A 27675-nucleotide genomic window follows, 5' to 3' on the forward strand; every position below is an offset into this window, starting at 1 on the left:
GGTGGACACTAAACAGTGATTTTCAGGGTATGCAGTCATTGTAAGGGCCTCAAGATCTTTTAAGAACAAATAGTGAAAGCACAATAGTATTACTGCATGTGATGAATAAATGTACTGTTTTTTGTTTTTCAAAAGAAATTTTTATTTATTGACATCTTAACAAACACACAATTATGAAATGGCATTGGAATACTTCCTATGTATTTCCAGCTAATTAATAATAATAATAATAATAATAATAATAAAAGTCCACTACATGCATAAATGACAATTAGTGGGACCCACTAGGGGGCCTCAGCACACTTCCAAAGGGGCCTCAAGATGACTTAAAATTAATTTAAAATAAGAAATATTAAAATAGTCCAACTTAATTAAAATGCTAAAAATATTTTAAGATGTATGCCCACAAATTATAAACAGACTCTTTCTGAAATTTCTAGAGTAAAAAAATTATCCATGATTAATTATTCTAATCAGACACATCTAGTTTCGTGTGAGGGGGGCCTTCAATATTGTCAAAAAAAAGGTTGAGAAACACTGTCCTAGATCACAGTCATCCTTTGTAAAAAATAAAATAAAATAAAACAAAATTATTGCTTCATTTGACAGACTACATGGAAGACATTTAAAACAAACAAACAAACAAACAAAAAAAACAACAGATTACATAGAAAACAATTTTATATCACACGTGACGTGATTACACCCCGGCGACTATCCCACATATTACAATCAACATAATAAGTAATAATAAATAAGTACAAAAAGCTAAAACCACATAACACATTATCAGACATACTCAAGTGCGTATGGACACACACGTTGGCCGCCAGAAACAAAAGACTGACTGACTGCCGTTACTCTCAAAACACAAATCTAATCCTGAACAACAGATGTCACTAGACACCAGCCCCCCCCACCCCTTTTTTTGTCAGAGGGAACGAAGAAAAAAATCGCAATGTAACCGTCGCGTCTGTTAGTCGTCATTAGGGCTGTTCGATTCCAGAAATTTGGGAATCGACTCTGATTCTGATTCCTGGTTTTGGAATAGTTAGAATCGATTCTGAGAGTCGATTCCAGACCCATTTAATCGATTCTTTCACCCGAACACGGGAGGCAAAGTTAAATCTCATAATAAACAGCTCACTGCAAAGCGTTCTTTGCACTGTTTATAATAGCATGAATGACATTTACTCTTAATAGGTCCATTCTAAAATTAAATCATGGCCTGTATGCACATACCAAAGCGCGATGCTTCAATCCCATGTGATAAATTTGAGGGAAGTATGAGTTGATGCACCTGTATTTCCAAGAACTACAGAAAATAATTTGAAAAAGACCATTGAAAATGTCTGTTACCACTCACGAGTTCTTGTTTAGAAAGAGGTTTATATTAGAATGTACAGTAATTGTCCACTACCTTTTGTACACTGAATAAAATGTCCAAACAATAAATTTCAGTTGTATTAAAAAATCCATTGTTGTACTGGTTTATACTAATATATATATATATATATACACACACACACACACACACACACACACACACACACACACACACACATTTTAACGTGTATTTAACATTTTTGTTTTTGAATTATCAGTTATTATTTTATATAATTTTAATGTAAAAAAGTGTAAAATGTAGGCTAAAAAAATAAATATATGCAAAAGGTTAGTAGTAGTTCAGTGGTCGAGGAAATAAACACAGTCTGAAACTATCAACCGGTTTCCCCGGAAGGAATCGACTCCAGCTTTGGAGTCGATTCCAACGTTTCGAATCGATTCTCGATTCCCAACGCCTTTGGAATCAATTCTCAAATCTTCATCATTTCCAGTGTTTTCAAAATGGAGAGGTTGATAAGAACTGTGATGTTTAGCTCACGATAAATGTCGATTTGTTTTGATCTCGCGCAGAGAAAATAAAGCAAAGACATGAAGTCAGACGTGGAGGAGTTGATGCCCAGACTTTTGCCTGTGGAAACATGCGACACTTAGGAACGAAGTCCAAACGAACGCCCAAGAAATCCTTAAGAATATCTCAGACAGGTCCAGTAAGTCAGTCTTGATCAGTTTATTTTATGTTTTCAAAAATTTTAATTACATTTTGAACCTTTATAGTTATTCTGATTTCAACTGGTTTTTACAGCTTTTTTTGAGCTAGACTTGTATGAGCGGTGCGCTATTAATAAAGGTTATTGTTTTATTTTTATTAATAGTGCCTTATGAATTTTTACAGTGGCCATATTATGTCTTTCTGCAGGAAAGAGGCGTCTCTTTGCCCATATGTTGTTGTTGCACAAATTGATCCAAAGAAACGGAAGACAAAGCAATCTGTGAACGTTTCTGTGAGTGGGATAGTTAGACAGTGTCTACACAATTACAACACATACATATGTGTAATTGTGTAAGTGATCTAATCATTTAATTGTTTTGTTTGCACAGCTCTCAGGTTGTTTGGCTGCACCTCAGGATTTATCACCCAGCTTGAAATGGAAGCAGCAACAAGTCATCATATTTTCAGAAGTCAGACAGGTATTAGATTTTAGCTGCTTTGGTAACTTTTATTAGTAGAGTACAACTGGGCTAAAGGCTTCCCGGGGTAAAAGGCTCCGTTGATTTTATTTTCTCCCAAAACACTAAATTGCAACAAAAACTACCACAGGACTTTCCTAAACACCTGCTTGTCACGATCCACTAGAAAAATTTCCTGTTCCATGGGATGTTTATGTGTGTCAAAGGTTGATTTTGAGGCAATTTGATCACATTTTTATTATTTTTTAAAATGTTGCAAATGTATGTAGCTAATGAAAATCCCTGAAATTAACATTTTTCTTTTGAGACAAAATACTTCTTTATCGTTTTCAGTTTTGTTGAAGGTCATTATTTTTTTTTTTTTCAATAACTGTCCAATAAGTGAAAGGATAGTATTAGGGTTAAAATGCCCCCCTGTTGCAGGGGCTAAAGGCCCAAAGTGAGGTGAATAGATTTGTTATGAATAATGTTCAAAGTGGGCTCACATTGACTCATCCAATCATAATAGAGATTAGTTTGTTAATAGAATACTTGAGATATAATAAAATGCCAGATATGTTTGAAATTAACAGGAAATGGTTGACTTTTCCTGAAATAGTTATTTTGAGAAAGCATCATCTTAATTTGTAATTCAAAAAGCATCTTGCTGTCTTAAAAGTGTTTGCATGAGTTGACAAATTGTGCCCTATAACTATTGCCCCGGCATCTACACAATATCACTTTAAACCCCCTATAGGAGCCTTTTACCCCAATTGTGGGCTTTTTTTTTTTTTTTTTACTGAATTTTAATCGAAACAACCTTCCGTTATTATTTATTTTCACACAAATGATGTTGCTCCATCAAATTTTAATACAAATAAATCCTTTTTTTTTTTTTTTTTACCTTGATACATTTTGTGACCAGAAAAAAGCTACATTTCCTTAAGGGGTGCCTTTAGCCCCGTTGTACCCTACTTTAATAGTTGAATTGAGCATCTAAGATGTAAAATTCAGTGTTTTCAGTTGAATTAGTTAGTAGTGTTTGTTTTGAAATTAAGCACACAGTTCCTGTTTCAGGGTGTTAACAAGCATCATCAGCATTGGAAAGCTCAAGTTTTAGATGATAACGTTGTCACGGTAATAATATTTAAATCTGGACAAGACTTTAATGTGACTAAAGCAGAACAAACATTTAAAGAAAAGCCGTTTTGTCTTTTTATTTGTTTTATTTATTTATTTTTTAGCCAAAACTTGAGGATGAGGATGGTTGGAAGAGGTTCTGCCTGGGTGAAAATGTTTGTCTTGATATCCAGCTGAAAGAAGAAGACAAAGTTAACCCAGGTCTTGATTATGTCAAGGTATTAAATCCCTTTAGCAATAATAAAACATCTTCCTCTTGAATATGTTTATTATAAAGCTCACTTATGGTTTGAACATAATGCCACGGTTTTATAATCTTAATCTCTAACATCAGACTGGATTCCCACATTTTGTCAGCAAATTAAACCAGGTAACTGCTTGTTAATTAACAGCAACTTTGATTACTGCTCCATTCACTTCTGTTCTGTTTAATTGTAATTCTATTGTATTCTTTGCAGTCAGCAGTCTCAGCTGTGCTTGAGTATTTAATCAATTGGTTTTAGGAGAGAGACTTTGTACCACAGTTGGTAAGTTAAATTGCCCCAGTGTCTCATGTGTTCCTCTTTATTATGTGTTAGCTTGACTTTGTAACGTATAGACTTTTGAGATTAATTGTACAGTCTGGTGTTAAAGTCACTCCAAATGTAGAATGCAAAATTGTATTTTTTTTTTTTTTTATTACATTGCATATTAAGGTGCAGTCTTCTATATAATCAAAAGATTTTATTTAAATGAATTTTTGTCAGCCTAACTGTACATTAAACACTCCTTAACATTTATCATCACAGGGCAGATGGCTATTTGCATTACTAGCGTGCCTTGAGAAACCGCTGCTTCCGGAAGCACATTCCCTTATCAGACAGCTGGCAAGATGAAGCTCTGCAGTGCGCGCCAACCTGGTAAACACTCTTTTTTTGGATGTTATTGGTTTGCTCTGAATACAAGCTGACTAAGGCATCAGTTTATTTTCTACCATTGCTTGCATTGCAGTTGCACAAGCGAAGGCTTGTTGTTGACAGCCTAAAATAGGTGGTCTAAAATAGACTGAATGTTTTTTGTTCTTGCTTGCAGGAAAGCAAAGATAATAATTGGTTGTTAGCTCTTAACTTGAAGATTTGTATTGTTGCCAGGTAACTGACTTTGCACTGCTATAGCCAGATTTAGTATCTCCTGAAATATGCGCAGGTGTTGTTATGAAGTATAATCACGCTTCTCTCTCTTACAGGTATTTTGAGCAGAATGATTTGGCTGACAAAGACTGAAAGAGTCTTGGAGTCTAATGGAGGGACGTTTGTGAAGAAAAGTCATGTGAATACGAGGAACAGTGAACAATGTTCAGAAGATTTTGTTTGGAGAGATTTATACAGTGTCTTGCCCAGTTTTCTGAGCATCATATACAGTACACCTGTTACAACTGCAATTAGTGTCATTTGAGGAACTGATATTTTCAAATAAAACTTATGATTTCTCTCATAAAAAAGGCCTATTTTGCTTTAGGATTTCATAGTCATTAATTATATTTTGTTGTGCCTGCCATTTAAGTAACAATATGTTAGATTTATAAAAAACTTGAAAGTCGTGAATTTTAAGTATTGAAAATATTTATCTTGCAAAAACTTACCATGTTAATTTTTCTCGCAAAAATGGCTTCTATATGTATTGAAATCATAAACTTGTGATCTCCTCTAAACAGTGTAAAAAGCAATGCAGAAATTTTCTGTCTTTTAATTTCTTTGTTTCTTTGATGATGGTGGTTTGTTTAAGATGGTTGGCTTAAAACAAGTTATCATGGTTGTAGTGTAGAAACATTGTTGTAACTACGGTATTTTTGTTTAAAAATACGGTTACCATCAAAAAACCGATCAAGAAACATTTGCATGGAAGTCAATCGCATGACACAGCTGCCATTACAAGAAACCTGTCAATCACTGCTAGTGGGCAGGGTTTCAGAGCCTGGACCCGCCCCCGTAGTTGGTGTCATGCGCTTTACTGCTTTCATTTAACCGAGCGCGCGCATGAAACGACGCGAGGCAGGAAGACGAAGAGCAAAATGGCGGTGGCCGTGCGAAGTTTGCAGGACCAGCTGGAAAAAGCCAAGGAAAGTTTAAAGAGCGTGGACGAAAATATTAAAAAACTAACCGGTAGAGATCCGAGTGAATTAAGGTATGTATCAAGTAAGGCTTTTTAATTGTTTTGGCCCCCAATGTGGGAAAATTTTTTATCCAGGGCCTGTTAGCAAGCCAATATTGCGGCTAGCATACAGGCTACAGAATCACATGTGTACCATATCGGCGGTTAAACGGAGTTGTATTACATTTTCTATTGTTAAAATGTCTATTTATATTTTTGTAGTCATACATTACAGTATTTTGACCTGTCTTAAATCATCCATGCGCTCACAATTTAGCTTGCAGGGAAGCTAGCAGCAGGTTTCTATTTGAAACCTCAATGACACGCCTCATGAAAACCATTTACAACTGCAAAAGCCTGCATATTGCTGAATAACGGCAGGGTTATTTCAGATCTGCTTTAAGATAGAATTCAATTTAAGAACTGAATTCTCGTCCAAAAAGAATCATTAGAAGCTGCAGTAGCTTATTTGTAAATTAAATTGTAAGGTTGTATATGGGTGCTGAAGGGACTTCCTGTTTTTTTTTTTTGAATGGGAAGTGAGGTAATGCTTTGAATGTCCAGTGGTTTTCTATACAATTTAGAAGTTTTACTTCAGGACCCGTATTTTGCATAGTTTGTCAAGACATTTATAATATTAAAGTCTATAAAAAAATGTCATTGTACCAAAGATCCACGCAAAGCATGTGCAGCTATGTTTCATGGGTTGCAACCCAATATTTAATGTAGTCTGGTTTCTTTTACCTTGTAGGGATGGGCGATACCACTTATTTTCTTTTCGATCCGATACCAAGTACTTTTAGGCCGATATCGATACCTCTATTAAATTAATTTTTACACAGAAAATTATTAGGCAGCTTTGTTTACTCTTTAAAAATTAGTGAGTATAAGCCACATATAAAACCTCACAACTAACCATAGATGATATTATATGGATACTATTAATAAAACTAAGTTAAAATGGATACTACAGTAATGCTGTAGTAAAACCGTGGTTAATTGTATCAAAACCTTGGTTACTACCAAACTGCGTTTTGCATTGACGGCTGGAGTGTGAGTGTGCTCTCAGAGCGGTCCACATTAGAGGTCCGCTGGGTTTTTGTGTTCGGGTTTGCAATTTATGAAAAAAATATAAAGTCCTTCCGAACTTGATTCGCCCACGCGCTCTCACTCACATAAGCGCGAACGGATGTGTTGGGGGCCGTTCACACGGAACGTGTTTTTGCGTGCATCTGCTCTGTTTTTCCATTGTTTTCCTTTGTAAACACGCACTGGACAGTGTCTCACGCAGGACCGGCACATTTGACACTGTGTCAAATTAATAACTTATGGTCTCAAAATCGCATCTCGAGACACCTGCGTTCTGTTAAGCAAATTTCAGCGCTTGATAAACGCCAGTATAACCCCCCCCCCGCTCTAGTGTGCTGATGGGCTGCCATGCCTTTTATGTTTACTGTTACAATACTGCTATGAATGTTGCCTACGATGCTTGCATAAAATTCAGCCTTTTGCAACATGTTGAACAGTACACTGCAGCCTCCAGGTGAAAGTAAATTAAATAAGACAGAAATATTACTATTACCTACAACAAATCTTCAAAGTTATAAAAATAATACCTGTATCATATTATAATGACAGACTCGACATCAATAAATAATTGTTGGATTATCAGGGTTTTTCCTGGCTCAAAATGAGGCAGAGGTGGTACCATCCTGATCACGTGCACACATACACTTGTACTATGCCTTCCACTTACAAGCAACATATTTTAGGTATTCTATAATTAGATGATTGAAGAAAGTGACAATTATCAACTTATAGCATATTTAATTAAAAAAGCTAACCTGTTCAACATTAAATACAAAATAACAGCTAATGTGTTCATTTATAGTTAACAAACAGCAAACTTGATTAACCTCTTAAACCGATAATAAGATCATCTCTGATCTCAGGTATGTGGGTGTGTATGGTGGGAAGGGACGATGTGTAGAGACCAATTGGCCACTGTTTTAAAGCTTGGATTGGACTGATCGCTTAGATTGACAGGTCTTGATTTACCATGTGCACAACTGAAACAGTGCTGGATCTTATTACTTGTTACTTATTCTGTGTAATTATGTTTCTGGTTTATTGTGGCATTTACAAATGTAAGTAGTTCTTGGGTTCAGTAAAACCCTCAGATCACCTGTTTGGAGAGTATTTTTGGACTTTTGATAAAAAAGGCTTTTTTTTTTTTACATTGGTTCCAAATGCCATAACTTGCTTTGAAATAACAATACAAAATTTTGCCCAGATACAGTTGACATGATTGTAGTCATCATGTCAAGCATGAATAATTAACAAAATGAATGAATAAACTGCATCACTTTCTCAGCAGTGTTGTAACATAAGAGCCTCCAAACATGAGATGTACATGTTTGCATTTGAGAAAATCAAGATTATGCGTGGTTAGTAATTTAAGTCATTGAAATAAGGCCATGAAACACATAATAACAGATTTTGTAGGCTCCAGTTTTCACTCACAATATTAACTTTTGTTTAGGCCCATAAATATACAAAAATAAGTAATAAAATTTGTAACTTTATCCAAAGAATTCGCAAAAATTAAATTTAATAAGCTGTATCGGATCACGCACTTCTTCTAAGGTAAATTCACAGCGTGTCTTCTTCCAAAAACGATAATGAGCTCAACCGGGAAAGACTGTACCTCTCATTGGTTTCATACGGATTATACAATCAGAGAATTTTTAAAAAATATATAAATTGGTTAATTTAAAACTAAAGTATGAGATGTCTATAGAAAGCTTGAATTGTCTACTTTAATTTCTTTATTTTACAAAACCTCAACATTTTGCTGTTATTGTGAGTGTACACAAGTAAACCCTTTATAGTTTTGATTGATGTCTTACTCTTATCAGTATGACCAAAAATGGAGTATTTCTTTCTGCTGTTATCAGGGAAAAAGTCAGGTGATCACGTTGGCGCCTCCGGTGACCACAGAGGATTGACTGTTATGTTATCAATATAAAAAAACAACTCAAACAGAAACAATTCAAATATTGAATTTTGGGGGCATTTCTGACCCTGCACAATGCTATTTTGAGCCAACGCCCGATTAGCTTGCTTGTTAAGCTTAACGGAGGGCTTTTTCCTAAGTTCTGCTGGCTCAATGGAGATTTCTTTTTTTTTTATAGTGGTTTAATTTCACAGCAGTGGCAAACAATGTCGAAGTTTAGGACAAACATTATCCTTACCTGGCTGTCACAAATGAAGGCTGGTCAGGTAGACTTCGATGTTGTGTGGAGGCTGTGACAAAGAATGTCAAAGAGGGGGAGGAGCTGTGGTCGCGCAGAATTACAACTTAAATGCAGATGTCGGGCACACGTTTAATTGAGAATTGATGCCAAGGGCCAAATTTAAATAAAAACTAAAATATAAATTAAAAAAATAAGAAATTACTTGCAAAAAGGGACCTTATCTAGTGAAAGAGGGCGGGTGCTTAAACACCACTTGGGGTCTATCTGTGCAGGTGACTGCCTGCCTGAGTTTCGTCGACAGTCGGAGACGGCTGCCTCATAATTCTCTATGCAGGAAAAACCCTGGTTATAATAATAAAATGACAACTGAATTCCAAAATGTTAGTGAGTGTAGTAGTAGGTTTTGCACACCCTGTTCATTAAAAAAAAAAAGTGTTTGTAAAAATGTGTTGTAGAAAAACTTAAAACATATATTATCTTTAACTAGATTTTTATTTCATTAAACTTTTTGAATGTACATGGCTACAATGGCTGATGGGATGAATTTAAAAAGTATAATATAAAAGCAATTTTATATATTTTGTTTTAAGAAATGTTCTAAATTGGGGACCCGGGCTGTTTGGTTGCTTGGGGCTACAGAAATCGTAAACATGGCGTGAGAGCTGCGTTTTGTGTTGACGGATTGAGTGGGAGAGCTGCGTTTTGCGTTGAAGTTTCTCGGCTTGTATAGTTAATGCGTATGTGCATTATAGAGTTGATTGACAGGTGATTGGCTTTTTTAACTGTAAAGCGGAACTTTCTTTCTACATCCATTGGGCGCTCAGAGCTGCTTGGTTGAGCATTCCAGTTTCTCCCATTCATTTTAATTGAAGTGGCCCATCTCTGCTAAATCGTTGACAACAAACATTTTTAGGGACAATGACCCAAATTAGGAAAAAAAAACTTTACTATAGGCAGCTTTAAATATTTTGTTCATTAGTGTTTAAGATTATGAACTCATGTTGATGTATGTTTTAATATTAAAATGTAATGTGTATAATATACTTTTTTTGAGTGCAGAGTCTGTTTAGTATTGTAGGTAGCACTGTTTTTTGCAGTGAATGCCCTGATTGACACTTGATTGTAAAGTTACAATAATGCAATGCATTATCAGTAGCATACATTACAATAGTTATATTTGTCCTCCTGTAAAGTTAGGGATATTTTGCTAAAAGCAGTGTTAACAGCATTGAATAAATTAATATGTAAAAATATTTAGGGTTTGTATAACACATTTATGGAGTGTCAAGCTTTGTTTACACACATTATGATAATGTAAAATAAGACCTTATTAGATCTCTTATTTGATTGGATTAAAAGAAATGATGCTACATGTCAATGCTGCTTATTTAGGTCTCTCTCTCCCTCTCTCTCTCTCGCACACAATTCAATTCAATTTAGATCAAATTACTTTATTGGCATCATTGTGTTTACATACAATATTACCAAAGCATTAATACACAAAACAATTACTGACAAGATCATTAAATATGATAATAAAATGGGACAGAATAACTGTAAACAAAGATTAAAATAAGGTGCCAAGCAATTAATAAAATGAAAGTCTTTTCCCACAGTCAGAAACAGACCACAATTGTAATTCTGATGTAGTCTATCTTTTGTAATTTAATAGATACACACACTGACACAGACACCGTGGACACAAAGCATTCTTGCTGGATGGTAGGGTTTTATTGTAAATAAGCTAGGCTTTACTGTCTTCCCGATAGTTTATTACCGTACTCTGCAGCAGCCTAGGTTTAAATACCGGTGTTCTAAAAATCCAAAGCCTGCGTAGAGTTTGCAGAGTAAACAAGTTAAACACAAACTTGCACTTTTTCCAGAAGAGCAGGTTTATTGATACTTTTAAAGAATATCTTATAGATCCACACCGCAAAGTTATGATGGAGGAACGCGCGCACACACACACACACACAGTGCTCCCAGAACTGTGTGACATGCTGTCATTTCCAGTCATGAAACGAGATAATGTTTTGTTTGCGTGTCCTAAACCGTAAGTATTTTATTAAGAGTCACACAGTCACTGCAATTTCCCCAGAAGTGACTATTTTGTTATTTTGAACGCTAGGGATGGAAACATTATCCGTACATTGTTTTTGCAATATTCTGATTTTTTGCATAAATTAAATTTGCAACTTGGATGGAAACATAGCTGTGACGCTGACGGATTGAGAGTGAGGTGCAGGTAATGGTGATGGATCACGAGGAAGACACTTAAACAGTGACTGAGCCAGTGAGAGCTGTCTGCAGCAATGGCAGGTTGAGTGAGAGCCGCCGTTGGTTGTGGCAGGTCAAGTGAGAGCTGCCTGCGGCAGTGGTTTGATTTGACCCCCTCTCCACTGCAGCTATATTTTTAGTTTTTTAGTTTCATTTTTATTCACATTTTGCATCATTTCCCCCCTCCTCCTTTTGTCTGCGACTCCAATGTGTTGTGATCCGCATAGTTGAGAACCACTAACCTTGACCAGTATGAATGCAATTTAAGAATCTTGTGGTAACAGTGGAGCAAAAAGCTGTACAGACATGGCTAGAGCCAACTTTGTAGCTCTTTTATTTAAAGGTCAGATTAATGAGTGCCCATTTTATTTATTTTTTTTATATTTTGCCATTGCCAGACCGGGTCAAAACAGGAGACTCACCATCCCTGGCCCAGGTGGAGGTAGAGGGCGTGGAATCAACTTGCTGAGGTAAGAATCTTTTCGTTTACTGGCATATTCTTGTAATAAATGCAGTTATATCTTGAGATTGTTGGTTGCTCATGTCTGTCTACCCTTGTCAGGCGTGGACTCTCAGACAGTGGTGGAGGACCCCCAGCCAAACAGAGGGACATTGAAGGGGCACTCTTGAGGTGAGGTATCTCTCCTCAGTTAGCCAATTTCTGGTTATTTTATGAAATGGCTGGTCACCACTGTTTTTAGAGCATATTTACAATTATTTATTTTTGTCAAACTAGGCTGGCAGGGGTTCAGCGAGCCAGGAGAGATTCACGCCATGATAGCGACGCTGAGGATGATGACGATGTCAAAAAAGTATGCAGACTACACAATTTTCATGTTTACTCTGGATTTTTATTTTCAAATAAGCCTTTGTGCTCTATTTTCTGCCTGCAGCCAGCGTTGCAGTCATCTGTGGTTGCTACCTCCAAAGAACGTACGCGCCGAGATCTTATTCAAGATCAGACCATGGATGAGCGAGGAAAGCAAAGGTACCATTTCTGCTTTAGACTACGTCTGCACATTTTCAAGCTTAGATCATTTTTTTCCATTGCAAGTTTACTTTGATGACTTTAATCCAATCCCCTCCACTTTTAGAAATCGGCGCATGTTTGGCCTGTTGATGGGAACCTTGCAGAAGTTTAAACAGGAGTCTACGGTGTCTACGGAGAAGGTAGACTTGAATTATCAGGCTTCCTTTAGGTCAGCATGGTTTTGTTTTGTATGGAGCCTCTTAGAGGACAGGGTGGGATTTTTTTTATTTCTGGAAAGTTTTGCGTTCCCTCGCAATAAATTCTATGGTTTTATTACAGTAACCATATTTTAACCATGATATTCTTAGTGAAACTATAATACAGGAAAATAAAAACAATACTAATCATACTTTTGTGGTTATTATTTAGTACTAGTTTAACCATGGTTAATCTGTAGTAAAACCATGGTTACTATATGGATACAGTATAATCTATTAAATGTTGTTTCCACCAAAAAAACATGGTTATTTTTCAGTTACTATTACTATAGTAAAACCATGGTTTCTACCATGTAAACACGGTTAGCCAACTACAGTCATGGTTACTACAATATTACTATTGTAATAAAACCATGAATTCTGCTAAAAACTATGGTTACTACAGTCTACAACAGTGTTTCCCCTAGGATTTGTTTTTTAGAAGTGATACTGTCGTGCGCACGTCAACGAGCCCGCAATGCCTGACCCGTATTTACTCGTGCCAGTGATGGAATAGCTTATATTAACCTTAGAACCACTATAGATGGGTTATTCATGTTCGCCTTGTCATGTGTGTATTTGAGTGAGAGCTTTTGACACGTGAAGGGCTCTGAAAGCCCAGATAGCTGTAGTAATAACTATGTGTAGCCAAATACTGAAATGGCTCAATGCAGAAAATTACTTGCTCAATTTTATTAAACATAAAAACAAATAGATCATATAAACCTATTTAACAGAACATACACTTAACTATCAACACTCCTGAATCACTACACCAGTGGTTCTCAACCGGTTTTGATTCGGGACATAGACTTTACATTCGACTTCAAGTTGTGACCCAACACAGTAAAAAACTTAACCTAGGCAATATATGATGTAGCCAGGACTGGCATTTTCTTTTGTTACATAGTTTTGTTCATGGTTTTCAATTATAAGGGCATGTATCAAGTGCCATTATTTTTGTTGTTGATGTTAACACTAACAGGACATACAGGAACTTTTCTCTTCCCCCCTCTAAAAAGTTGATAAGCATTTTTATTTATGAGCTGATTATATTTATTATCCAGTTTAATTCCTAATACCAAACATTAGAGCTGGTTATTGGTACAGATTTCCCAATACAGAAGCTTTCGATTTAATATAGATTCCAAAGGGTTATATTTCTGCTGTAATGTTCATTTTGCTTACATATGCAAGAAATTATCTACCAGCTTATGCTGTTAATTATACAGGGGAACTTCTAACTGGGTACATTATGAAAATATTGATTTTACATATTTTTAGATTATCATAATTTTGATCACATTTTAGCTTTCTAAAAATGAACAAATACGTGAATTTCATCAGTAAATATGTTATATAGAGCCCGACCAACATGGGATTTGAGACCGATACCGATTTTAGAGAGGGAAAATTCACCGATTACCGATATGGTGGCCGATATATTAAATTTGAGCTGGAATGAAAACAGACCTTTTCTATATGCGATTTTGCACTGATATGACTATGCAGAGGTACTCGGAAGGCTGATTTCTTAAATATTTTTTATCAAAGAATATTTGACATTATTATTATATTGTCAACAAATTCTAGAAATGAACACTGAGAAAATAAGAATACAATAAATAGCTAAATAAACATCAGTATTGCTGTTTAGTATCAGTCAAATGCTGACCATTAAAATAAAGAATAAATAAAAATACAATAAATAGCTAAATAAACATCAGTATTGCTGTTTAGTATCAGTCAAATGCTGACCATATTAACACTGCAGAGACGAGAGGAAAAACAGCAGCAGCGGTGTTGCACCGTATTCTGCTATACAAGTTCAGGGGAAACTTTCAATGGTGGAAAACCAGACTTTTAAATATTACATTTTATAAATGACACGACTGGAGTTGTTCGGTTGAAGGGGGTACCAAACTGTGAATCCTGAACAAAACAGCTTGGTGAATACATGTTTACTCATTAGCTTCCACTCAGCTGACAACAATAGCCTAGTTTCCATCCACTTTTCGTGCTATTTTGTTATCGACAAAGTGAAAATGTTTTTTTTTTTTTTTTTACACATTCGAAATTTGGCCTTTTATCGATTAAAAATGGTGTGCGAGATGACGTCATGCCTAAACCAAAACGTATGCGACAGTGTTTTTTTTTTTAATCGCAAAAGAAATCTGCCCTTAAGTCGTTTCCATGCAGAAATGTGTGTATCGCTAATTTGCCTCCCAGATGTCCCTAATTTTTTCCTCCGAAGTTTTGGTAAAATGGGGAGAGTATTGAGACAACTCATTGAAATTAACCAGCTAACTGTCATTTTAATTTCATAAATAAATGCAATCAGAAGATGAGGAATTGTAATCAAAAGGGAGCAGTTGCCCTTCTGATAGGACTGTAATATTGGTCCTGATGTAGCGCCTATCGCAGGTTGCCACCAGTTCCGACCCGAAAGCGAATTGTCATGGCCCTGTTCAAGCTGGCAACCTGCTCCAAGAAATGGGGGAAATTTTCGGTCTTTGTATAAGGACCATCCATCGACGTGTATATGCTATGTGCACAGCTATTAAAGAAAATTTGATGTGGTGTAATATCAGGGTTTACATATGATACATTCCTGATATTCAATAGGCTATTTTGAACAATCGTCTAATCTAAAGCATTGCCGTCACAATTGCATTATGTCCTGTATATTTGTCCCACAACTTTTAACGACCAACTGAACTTGATTATCATCCAAAATAAATTTTAGTGTCATAATGCAATTTACATTTTCTGAAGAAGCTCAGCAAATGCGATCCGAGGTAAAGAGGGTAAGATTTAAAATATTTAAGAGTTTTAAAAGCTGGTTTTCTGAAAGTGCATTGGACATAGTTCTGATAGTTTATAGTCTTGAAGTGTAGAAAATGTAATTCAGCCAACTTTATTCATCTACAGAACAGGGTACGGCTAATTTAAGTTTGTGTAAAGAAAAGGCATATATAGGTCTAAAAATAAAACATTTCGTTTGGTAATTTATTTATTTTTTTTAATTTAATGCATTTTTTGTTTGGTAATTTAACTTAATAGAGGGAATTTTGCCAGCATTTTTTCAAAAGCAAGCTAAACAATAATTTAATATAATTGGGCTATATGTTAGTGTTCCAAAAAAGCACACTGATGTTTTTCTCCTAGTATAGTGCATTTATTTTTAATTTAAAACATCTTTGTGCACAGAAATGATGTTTTATTTTTTTTTGTATTGTGGGCTAATTCCGTGACTGCCATCTATTATTTTGAATGGTGTGTAAAAGCAACTTTAATAAATAAACGGATGTCTACCGCGATTAAATTAATCGCAAACAGTGGCCATTCATTTGTTCTCCGTGCACTTGTCAATGTGCATGTCTTGATACGAGATATTTGTGTTAGCACTCCTGGAAGTGTCATGTTTGCAGTGATCGGATCTTTATGCCATTCAGATCAATCCATAATCACGTACAATAAATTGGCTTTTATGGATGTATACCTTGTCGTCATGATTAACACAGGCTAACGATTGGGGTAAATTTTGTCATGTGACACTACATTTTTGCGTTAATGCCAATTTTCTCGACAAAGTGTTTCCAAACCAGTTTTTGTGACATTTGATGTATCGACATAGTTTATGTGCTAGAGTTAAACGGAAAAATATTATGTCGACACTTGTGAAATGTTAGCGATTAATTTGCGTTTCCATCAGCTTTATTTTGATGCGCTAGAACTTTTTCGCAAAAAATCCTTGGATGGAAATGTAGCTACGTGATTAACTAGTTAGCTATAAGCTCGTTGTCACGGAGAGTAAAAGAGAGACGTTGTTTATTTTACTTTCCAGCATTGTGTCTCCCCAACTAGGTAACAACATAGCATGAAATCAACACTCATCAGACACAATCCATGACCGCACCGTTGTCTGCTGAGCTGCAAAACAATGCTCTGATGTTTACCTTTCAATCTGCTACATTACTTACTGCACTGACAAACTATAGCTGGCTAACAGCAAACAGACATGAGTGACATGGTTGTCAGGGACAAGGTTAACTTTATATTAGTTATATTAAAAAGTGAAAATGATGGGGTCATCGTTTAAGTTTCCAGTATGTATTTCACATATTTCAACTAGTTAACTTACTGAGACACTGCTTAACTCCGCTCTGTCTGCAGAGCCACGGTCAGCTCCGAGTCAGCTCTGTAAACAGTGGAGTCGGAGCACACTCGGCTGGACAAACTACGCTATGACACCAATTCTAAAGCATTGTTTTCTGCATTATATGTTCTGAAAAAAAGTTTTCATATCAGCGCATATCTGTAGAATATACACAATACCGATATATCGGTGAAAGGCTAATATCGGCCGATATATCGGTCGGGCACTAATATTATATTGCATATTTTTATTACATGTTTATTGTTTACATGCATCATTTGTACTATTAACAAGTATTTATATTGATTTGTTGAACACGTGATAAAACTGGTGCAGTCTCTACGAAAACCGTCTGTTCTGTAAAGAATATCTGTAAATAAGCACATTTTAACGTGAGAGAACTCGAATGGCTTTATCACTTCCGTGTCGTGCTTGATTCAAATCAATGTTGTCTTTTTTTTTTTTTTTTTTTTTTTTTGCAGTCAACAGCTGACTGTGAAGAACAGAAAGGGTATTAAAGAAATTATTCAGTGACATGGATTGTGTGGCTCTCATCTTTGGACACACAGAACAAGTCAAAGCAAACTTTTACTCTCAACACACAGTGAAAGGATCTTGGTGCTAAAAATAACTTGGCCACTATACTGCACAATCACTGGTGATTGAAATCTGAACATTTACCAGCCAGTGGCTAATCATAGACTTTTTAGTTGCATGCAAGTGATTTCCTCTTTGTAGTAGAGTGTCGCATATAGAGTAAAAGAACAATCTTGGGATTTAAGAATCAATATCATTCAAATGGAGGTTGTGATGCATCTGAAAATCTATATTTTTACCCAGTCCTATCAGAAATCAATCAAACAAAACATATATTATACAGGAGGAAAACTTTGTCCATAAGTTGTCCATAAGTCTTGGATGTCCAGACTTTAAAGCCCTTTATGAAATTGCCCTTAATATTGCAGTGGCATATTAGCACAGGTAGGACCATAGAAGGTTCCTTGTTGCTGTGGTTGGGTCATTGTAGCTGGTCTTTCTAAAATAATATTTATGGAGAAAAAAAAAAAAGACCTAAACACATTTAGAAACTTCAACTTCCACAGTTGTAATAAAAATAATAGATCTAATAGATTCCACCTAATAGTTTCTTATTAAATAATATATAACATTTGTAAAAAATATCACCGGTACTGTTACTACTGTAAAATAATAAAAGTTTTGTAAGGATGATGCGTCATTTGAAAAACCATTTCTTTTGGCTCATAGCACAGTGTTGCTCTTTTCCTCAATGCTGTTTAGCATGTCTGGGCTGTCTACTGTTCCCGTTTTCACCTGGTTTTAGACGCGTTTTTGGTGATCGGATCACATGTGGTCAGCACTAAATACAGGTCTAAACAAGGTCTAAAATGTTTTGTGATCAGATCACAAAAACCACAACGTATGTGGTAAAAAAAAAAAAAACCTGAACACCTCACATTTGATGTGTAAAATGCTAAATCTGTCCTGTGTGCTGCCCGGCGCAGCAGCGCGTCACCCCTCACCTGTCAACCAACCGCTGCACTAAAACAAGAGTTTAAACTTCGTTGTTTACGAGCGGATTAAAAGGAAATAACTCTGATCGGAAAATTAAAAAAAAAAAACGGATATATACACAGGCTTGAGAACTTCGCAGATCTTCAGTGTGTCTGATATCGGCATGTAGGGGCACTTAAGTGAAGCACGAACATCTGCAACTCAGGTTTTAAACAACTAATCCTCTAAAATAATGGACAGTTCTGCTCAGTGTTGCTTTTCAGCTGCATCGGAGAAATAGCGTGCTGTTTTTTTTTGCAATTTGTCTTTTCTGACTTTGTTGCGGTTTATTATCATGCAGGAACACACTGACATGGTGATTGTATGTCATCATGAAACAGAGTCCCTCCAGATCGCAGAAGACGCATTTAAGCGACCAGGTGTAAACAGCGATGTCTCACCTGACCATGTGATCGGGTCACCTAAGACGCATCTTAATACCAGGTGGAAACAGGGTCTCTGAGAGGTTTAACTTCCTCCATATCTCTTTAAACTATAAAATTCTCACAAAAATACAAATGGGTCGCGTCGGTTTTGTGGACTGCACCACAATATCGAGGGAAGCCCGCACATCCAGTGCAGAAGCATATTTGGCACGTATGAAGTACTGAACTTGAGATTTATTATAAAATTTGCCTCGGCGGCCCAAAATTTCACTTGGGTGGCTGCTTTATGAACCATGTGAAATTTCAGCCACTGCTGGATAACCGTGCTACAATATTACTATAGTAAAACCATGTTTCTGCCAAAAAAAAAAAAATGGAACTGTCATGGTCACTACTGTGGTAAATCCATGGTTTCCGCCAGAAAACATGGTTACTACATGGTAACTATATTACTATAGTAAAAACATGATTTATTGTGAGTGGACGCAAAACGTATAAAGCATTGGTTATCGGGGCAGGGGCCCAGTAGGGGGGCTCAGCAAACTTCCAGGAGGGCCTCAACTTGACTTCAAATGATTTAAAATAAGTTATATTAAAGGTGCAGTATGTAAATATTATATTGTTATAAATGACACCTGTGGCCATTGAGTGAACTGCAGCCAGCTACCTGTTGCTCGTGCACACACTCCATAGGAACGTGAGTGAACGAGCATCGGCCTAAACAATGACGTAACATACAAACAGACTGAATGTAATTCACTGGCATCATGCTGACAGATGAGGTTGCATAATTAAAATTACACAGTTGTGATTGTTTTACTACAAACTTTGAGACTAAACTAAAACTAAAAAAACTAAAAAAAAAAAAAAACTTGAGACTAAAAAAAACATACTACTGAACTATGCCAGACAGTTTACTCTTGCCCTATTGTATGTTTTGTATGTCGTACTACGATCAAGAAACCAGCGTATTTGCTTAAATTTATCCTGTATACCTGACTTTTAGTATTAAGAGAAGATCGTCGAAATTATTTTAAAGTTACGAAGCAAGGTAGCTTGCAATTCGTCAATGTTAGCAGGCAAGATCAAGTTAGCTAAAATTACACAGATCAATCCTTATGGCACTATATTTAATATGCTTTGCAGTTATGTAAGCTTACCTGTCCAATAAGAAGAACGCCAATTCAGGGTTGGTTTTGATCTCCAAAACCGAACGAAGGTCCCTCCAGGAATCAAATACCCTGCCGATGTTCACTCTTTTCGCATGATCACGTTCCCGCTTAGCCAGACGGGATTTAGTAGATAAATGTTTTTTTTTGTTTTGCCTTTCTGAGTTTGTGTAGGAGTCGGTGTTGTGCTGGGAGCGGGACGTTTGCTGGATTCCATCTCTAAGATAACGTTACCTAGTGTTGCAGTTTGTTGTCGCTGTTGAATAGCGGAAGAGAAGCACTGAGGCAAGGCTCTCGGGAGCGTGCATAAATGTCACATCCTTTGGATTTTCCCGGCAAAACCGACCCGCTCCCTTCACATGAAAATCAGTCTACAGGCTTTAATAGGCAACCTAGGAAGTCCGGGAAGGGCTTATTTTTTAAGTTGCGTTACAAGTCGTTCACACATTGGCAAAAAAAAGACTGAATAATACATGAAAATTATGTACTGCACCTTTATGATATCTTAATTTAAATGCTGAAATTAGTTGAAATCATGATGGAAGACTACAACATATAATGTGACTTTCTAAAATGTCTAGAATCACAATTTTATTGTATTTTAGAAGTATTTTAATTTGACATGCCTAGATTCTGAGGCAGACAATGGGGCCTCAGCATCAAAAACTTTGAGAACCACTGCTCTAAAGGGCTCTGTGGTATTGCTTTAAATGCTGTGTCCTATTTATTTTTTTTCTTTTGTGAGGCTTTGTTCTGATATAGTCGTAAACAAAGAATACTATTCTTGGACATGTCCTTTAAAGCTGAATTCTTCCAACCCACTTTGTTTGTGTTCTGTTCAAATCAACAAAGTCAGCGAATTGCTCACAGTAAAGTTAAACCACATCTGAAACCAAGTGTCACTTTTAATTTCAACCTTGCTGTTATTTTTTTTCCCCCAAGTTAAAAAGACGCCAAGAAATTGAGCAGAAATTGGAAGTGCAGGCAGAACAGGAGCGTAAAAAAGTTGAAAGTGAAAGGAGAGAGCTTTTTGAAGAAAGACGTGCCAAACAAACGGAGCTACGACTTTTGGAGCACAAAGTGGAGCTCGCTCAACTGGTATGTCTTGTATCTCCAGGGAGGCAACAGTTCTTTCTTATATACTTGAATTCACTGTATTTAGATTGACTGTTATACTTGGTGTGATTTGTTTTACACATTCACTGTGTTTTTATGTGTTTCAGCAAGAGGAGTGGAATGCACATAATACTAAGCTCATCAAGTTCATTCGCACAAAGACCAAGCCCCCTATCTTTTACCTGCCCGGTCGAATGTGCGCAGCCACTCAAAAGCTCCTGGAAGATTCTCAGAAAAAATTAAATGGTAGATATTTCTGGTTCTTCATTAGTTTTCACATCAGGTGATTCTCACAAATGTACTGGTCATATTTAACCCCAGATTGATAAAATAAATGTATTAAGATTTTTGCACAGAGACATTATTTTCAGGACACTTAAGCACATTTTTACCTCCCAATTCTCATTAGTGCAACGGGTCTGTGTGCTTTTTGAATAAGTATCATAATGACCATGTTTATTCACTTTTTATTAATTGAAATATTTGGGGGCTGCAATGTGTGTAACATGGAAATAATGTTGCAATGTAACACATTTTTTAATGGCCCTAAATTTAGGCTTCATTATAAAGGATATATATATTTATTTTTGAGTAAAATAGAACCAGGACTTTTATTTTATGGTTTTACTGTTTTCGTGAGAATCACTCACATTATTTAGTCATTGTGGAATTATTTACTTATCTACTGTTTTTTTATTTTCACAGGCATGTTTGATGAGAGACGCAAAGCCTTTGCAGAGCAACTCAACAAAATGGAGGCTCGGCCAAGGCGTCAGGCCCAACGTACAGGTGACAAGGAAATGGAGGATAGCCGTCGGGCTGAAGAGATGAAGAAAGAAGATCAAGAGGAGGGTAAGGCTGGAGTAGGGCTGACAGGTAATAGACATGATGTGGAGATGGAGGATGACGAGGAAGATTTAGTTGAGGAGGAAGGTGAGGAAAGCTCGGAGATTAGGGAGAGGGAGGGAGATCAAGAGCAAGAGCAGGTGGAGGAGAAAGATAAACGAGAGGAGAGTAAGAGGAAGGCAGAGGAGGATGAGGATGAAAATGTGGGAGCAGTTGAGGTTAAGGAAGATGAGGAGGAACAGATGGAGGTCACAGAAGTTCAGAGGGAGGAAGAGGAACAGGGTAAGTTGCAGGTTGAGAGTCCAGAGGCCACAGTTGAAGAGGTAGGTAGTGAGAAAAGGGAGGAAGAACAGGAGACAGAGAAGGAGTCTCAGGAGGACATCATAACAGACACTCAGCAGACCCTGGAAAGACACATGGAAACTGAGGTTGCAGAGTGTAAAGAACCAGAACTGGAAGCCCCAGCACTTGGAGAGGAAAATGTCACTAAAGAGGATGACCATGCTCCAGAGTCCCAACCATCACAGCCTGAACCTGATCCAGAAGTCCCATCTCAAGAGCAGAGCCAAGAACCAACAGTGCAGCCACAAGAAGCCAAAGTGGACACAAAGGAGGCTGCTGAGGAGGTAGTTGACTCTCGCGGTCGAACCAAAGTCAGAGCCAAGAGAAGCAAGAGTCGAAGTAGCAGTAGCTCCTCTTCCAGTTCCTCAAGTTCCTCCTCAAGTGGATCTAGCTCCTCCTCCAGTGGCTCCAGCAGCCAGAGCAGTTCCTCTGGCTCCTCATCGTCATCTTCCAGTTCACGCTCACGCACCCGAGGCAGAGATAGAGACGCCCGAGACCGCAAACGCCACAGGAGACTATCTGACCGGGAAAGTAAGAAAAGTGGAAGCGAGAGGGGGCACAAGTCCTCCAAAGGCAGTGGACGTGAGAGCAAAGGCTCCAAAGACAAAAGCTCCAAACCTGACAGGATGCGGACGAGTTCGGAAGGAAGCAGGTCAGGGAGAAGGTCCTCGAGGAATGACCGGGATCGCAAGTCCGATAGAAAGGATCGCCGTTGAAAAACAAGAATGCTGTCAATCTTGTGTAGTTTTCTCTTCAGAGGCCATGTTTGTCAGAATTGTGTGGTTACCATAGGTTTTGAGGAGTTTTTCTTGAGTGGGTTTTATTTTTATAGTCTTCATCTTCCAGTCTTTATTCCCTAGTTTTCCCTAGTTTTTTCTGGCAACTGGTTATTTGGACTACAGTGTATCATGGAATTTTTTTTTTTACATTTTATAAACTGTTTTATGAAACTCCACTATAAATATATTGGTTTCATGTTATAAGACATCAACACTATTCCAATGGAGATATAGAACTGTTCCTGAAATGTGATTCTCATGTTGATCATTAAACTTTGACTGTGATGTTGAATGTTCGGACTGTTCCTGTCATATAGTAATTTAGTCACAGACATTTTCAGTTATGTGATGCCATACTAATGTGACTAACATTCTGTAAATTTCAAGCATCTCTTTGGACCGTACCTTACAGTGGTGTTCTTTTTTTGGTGCAGCTAAATTGTCTGCTTTTTTTGTATAAATGACTCATTAACATGAGAAAAAAACCCCTATTAAAACAAATCAACATTTTTCAGTTTTTACTTGTTGTGATTTACACATTTTTAATATACATGTTTGAAACATTACTAAGGCATGCTGTTACAACACTTTGAATAAATGTGCTCTGGGATATGATTAACTGACAAAATAGATGAAAGTTCAACATGATATTTTCAACTCCATTTTAAGCTTCCAAGAACTTTACTATGAGGCATTAGTAAAAGATGGTAAAAAAATCTTAATTTATAAGTTCACAATTGCTTATTAATTAAAGTATACAACTCTAAATGTTAAAATGTGTATGTTGAAATTAACATTAACCAAGATTAATAAGCTACTGTGAAAGCGTTGCTCATTGTTAGTTCAGGTTAACTAATGTAGTTAAAACCTTAAGTGTTCACCCATAAATGTAGTTTTGCACTTGCAGCATTTTGGAGTACAAAATTGGGTGCTCATGAGGCAGGGTGTCACTTCTTAAATTGCATGACCACAATGCAGGGGTAAGGAAATTTTATAAGGAATATGTTCCATTCTCCACCTCATGGTGGCAACAGTGCTTTGTGAACACCATGAGGAAATAACTGTAGTAGTTTTACTATTAGATGGCAGTGCTTTTGCTTTCAATTGAATGGGCATCTTCATTCCACAGATGCAATGAATGTACACTTAATGTCAAAGATGCAATGCATAAAGTTTAGGGTTTACCCTAATCTCAAAACTTTTTTTAAACAAATATTTTTAAGTGATATGTATATAAAATATGTATACACATGGAAATGCACTTATATAGACCTTCCCACTGGCCAAAGCTAGATAATTACCTTTAAAACTTATATTTCTTTCTTGTGAGGTGCCAGAATTTACATTGGCAACATCTGACAATTGCTCAACATGCATGAATAGGCACAGTTACTTTAAATACAGTGAGATAAATGTACATTAAAATATCTCAGTAAGCAGTGCTTCCTAGTCCTGTTACTGAAAGCCCCCAAATACTTCACATTTGTCACAAATCTAACACCTGATTCAACTCATTTGTAGATTAGTGGAGTGCTTGAGGGGGGGGGGCCTCCTGGAACAGGGTTGGAAAACTGCAATCCATTTATACAATAAAAAAAGGATGAAATAATAAAATAAGGGGAAAAGGGGAGGGAGCAATACTTAAAGTATGTAAAGTGTGTGAATATGAATGAGATACTCCATAATATGAAAGTTCTGTTGCTCAACACACTTCTTTTTCCAGTTTCATTGGAGGTTTTGACACTTCCTATGTTTTCTGTGGTTTAATATGATGCAGTCTGGCGTGTCATGTATCTACCTTTTCCAAATCTTAAACTATGTGATGGGTGGTCATTACACCTTAGTGCCTAGAGTGGATCTCTTCCATGCGTAATCCTCTGTGCCCCCTGCGGTCCTTCTCTCTCTGTGGAAAGTGAGCAATCAGCTGTTTTGAGCCTCATTAGTGGCGTCCATCTCTGATGAGCAGGATGATAAAGCCTTTCTATTGATCCGTCTCTGGTGGAAAAGTGCTGGGTAAACAGGACAGAGTTATGGCTCATAGGGACCAGCTCGGGCATGTTCACAGAGTTGATTGTAGGAGAGGGGGGAAAAGTTTTTCTTGCTGTCGCTACCTAATGTTATCCTATAAATGTCTTTTGTAATGTTGACAGTGGCTACTGGCATGTTAAAAGAGACACCCAAGACCACTCATGTTTGTGCTTTACAGTCTTATCTATAGGACACCAGAACCAAAAGCTATTGCATGTCTGGAATCTTATTCATGATCAGGATTCATACTAACTTACACACTTAGAAGTAGAATCTAATTAAGGCCAAACATTTTTTACAGCCTGATGCCATCCAGATGTGCTTTAAACGGGTTTTCAAATTGGGGTCCGGTCGCAAGGGGGTGCTTGGGGGTGGGGACTCTGGAAAATTTCTGAAAAAAACTTCTCTTCAGGTTTATTCGGTAGCATTAAACTAATAATTGGTAGAAAAAAAAACTGTGAACTTAAGATACTATACTTCGTAACAATACAACTTAAATATTTTTATGATTTTTTTTTGTTTGTAGTACAGTGAAAATATAAAAGCCAGTTATTGAATTTTGCAAACAACATTTTGTCTTTCTAATATATTATAATATTTATAATATTATAAATGTTGAGCCTTTTTTAAATATATAAAATATAATGCTTATAAGGACCACCTGTACATCTACTTTATCATGCGATTATTTAATCAGCCAATCGTGAGGCAGCAGTGCATAAAATCATGTAGATACGGGTGAGCAGCTTCAGTTACTCTTCACATCAACCATCAGAATGGGGAAAAAAATTGAACTCAGTGATTTTGACTATGGCATGATTGTTGGTGCCAGACGGGCTGGTTTAAGTATTTCTGTAACTGCTGATCTCCTGAAATTTTCACACACAACAGTTTCTAGACTTTACTCAGAATATTGCCAAAAACAAAAAAACATCCAGTAAGCGGCAGTTCTGCAGACATAAATGCCTTGTTGATGAGAGAGGTCAACGGAGAATGGCCAGACTGGTTCAAGCTGACAGAAATGCTACGGTAACTCAGATAACCACTCTGTACAATTGTAGTGTGCAGAATAGCATCTCAGAATGCACAACACATCAAACCTTGAGGCGGATGGGCTACAACAGCAGAAGACCACGTCTGGCACTTTATTAGGACCATAGTGTTCCTAATAATCTCCTCAGTGAGTGTATATAATGGTTAGTTACCTCTTTAATGTAAGACTGTGAGCTGCTGTGTGAGTAATACTAGTTTTCACTCACTAAAAATTGCCTAAATAATGGAATTAAAGTAGAATAGCACTCTTAGGACATGAATGATTTTGTTCCACACTTTGTCACCAGGTGGTCGTGCAGTGTTAGCGCTCTGTCAGTGGTCAGTGTTTTTTCTCAGCAGTGTTGTGCGAACAGTTTGATTTTTAGATCAATAGCAAGATTCCTTCCCTCACGATTCAAAGGCAGAATGATTGAGCAAAACTCAATGAAACCAGGGTCTTTTTATAAGCCGATGTGTGTGTGTGTGTCCCTTATGAATGGCTTAACTGACTGTTCACTGATACTAGTGTGTGTCATTTAGGCTAGTTAAACATTTTGTTCTTTCAAAGCTGAGTTCCAAGGCTCACAGGGGATTGGAACAGACTCAAGAGTGCGTCTGTCCGTGACTGTTGTTGTAATGGCTGAATTAAACTGACCTGATTGTTGTTAACTTTGCTTTTTTGAGCGCAGTCAACCGATGAGTTTTAACTAGACTTCTGCTGTTGCATTGATCAGCACTACTTTACTTTTCACTCAGGTCAACCTTTCAGCAGCAAGTGTTGTTTGAGTGCAGAAAGACAGTGTGGAAATAATCATTGCATTCTGGTTAGACCTGTTCTATTAATTCTCAAATACAACATTTTCACAACATTTTCTTAAAAAAAATACAACCAGAATGGCTAGTTAAGCCCTAATTTTAGGCCTAGTCAAAGGCTAATTTTAACAAGAATTTTAAAGTGCTTTTCCCACCATCAGACCGAACAATTCACAGCACAGTGAGGAATGGTTCTAGTAACATTTCCACTTGAGCACAGTCCAGTCTGGTCCGATTAACTAACTGTACTCATTTAGTACTCACACCTTTAGTGACATAGCAACTCACTATTGGTCACTTGCCCAGTCAGACCATTCTAATCCTCATTATGCAGCACCAAAATGGAGAAAGCAATCGTAACCTTGCCAACAAGCCCAGATTGGTTCGGCCCGATGGTGTAGAAGCAGCAGTTGTCCATTGGTTGGATTTTTCTTGCTTTCAAAGCTGATGGATGATTCTGAGTGTCATTTGGACCTTACCAAAATAACTAACAATAAAGTGCACAAATCATGTTAATGAAGCTTTAGGAAAAGTAAATATGTTCATTTAATCATGTTGCCATCTAACCAATGCTAAGATGGAATGCTTAGACTAGAGCAGGTTATTTGGATTGCAAGTGATTTTTTTTCTAGATCTGTATGAGATCTAAAGTTGATTTTACTAAATGCGTTTACATGCATACCAATATGCTGAGAACTACCAAAAATCTAATTCGAAAATATGACAATGCAAGAAAACAACTATTATATAAGACTTGAAATCATCAGGATATTCTCTGCTTTTGATGTCAAAATGTGAACAGTCACACTTGCGCACATTGGATAAGCCTGTAACAATGCTGGTAATGTGTTTATATATAAAACACAATATCGGTGTAATGAGCAAAAA

At 36.8% G+C, this 27675-nt stretch overlaps 1 protein-coding gene and 1 pseudogene across 1 annotated transcript; both read left to right on the plus strand.

The window, feature by feature from the left end:
* Positions 1-1796: 1796 nt before the first annotated feature.
* On the plus strand, positions 1797-5150 carry LOC127411060 (gem-associated protein 2-like; annotated as a pseudogene).
* A 499-nt stretch (positions 5151-5649) lies between these two features.
* LOC127411058 (pinin-like) lies at positions 5650-23424 on the plus strand. The gene is made up of 9 exons (XM_051646407.1): positions 5650-5817; positions 11717-11788; positions 11881-11949; positions 12055-12130; positions 12212-12306; positions 12413-12488; positions 20774-20929; positions 21055-21193; positions 21653-23424. The coding sequence occupies exons 1-9, from the start codon at positions 5705-5707 to the stop codon at positions 22849-22851; spliced, it is 1995 nt and encodes a 664-aa protein (XP_051502367.1). The 5' UTR covers positions 5650-5704; the 3' UTR covers positions 22852-23424.
* Positions 23425-27675: the final 4251 nt, after the last annotated feature.

The sequence above is a fragment of the Myxocyprinus asiaticus genome, chromosome 20 (genome assembly GCF_019703515.2).
Source record: "Myxocyprinus asiaticus isolate MX2 ecotype Aquarium Trade chromosome 20, UBuf_Myxa_2, whole genome shotgun sequence".
In the NCBI taxonomy this organism is placed as follows: Eukaryota; Metazoa; Chordata; class Actinopteri; order Cypriniformes; family Catostomidae; genus Myxocyprinus; species Myxocyprinus asiaticus.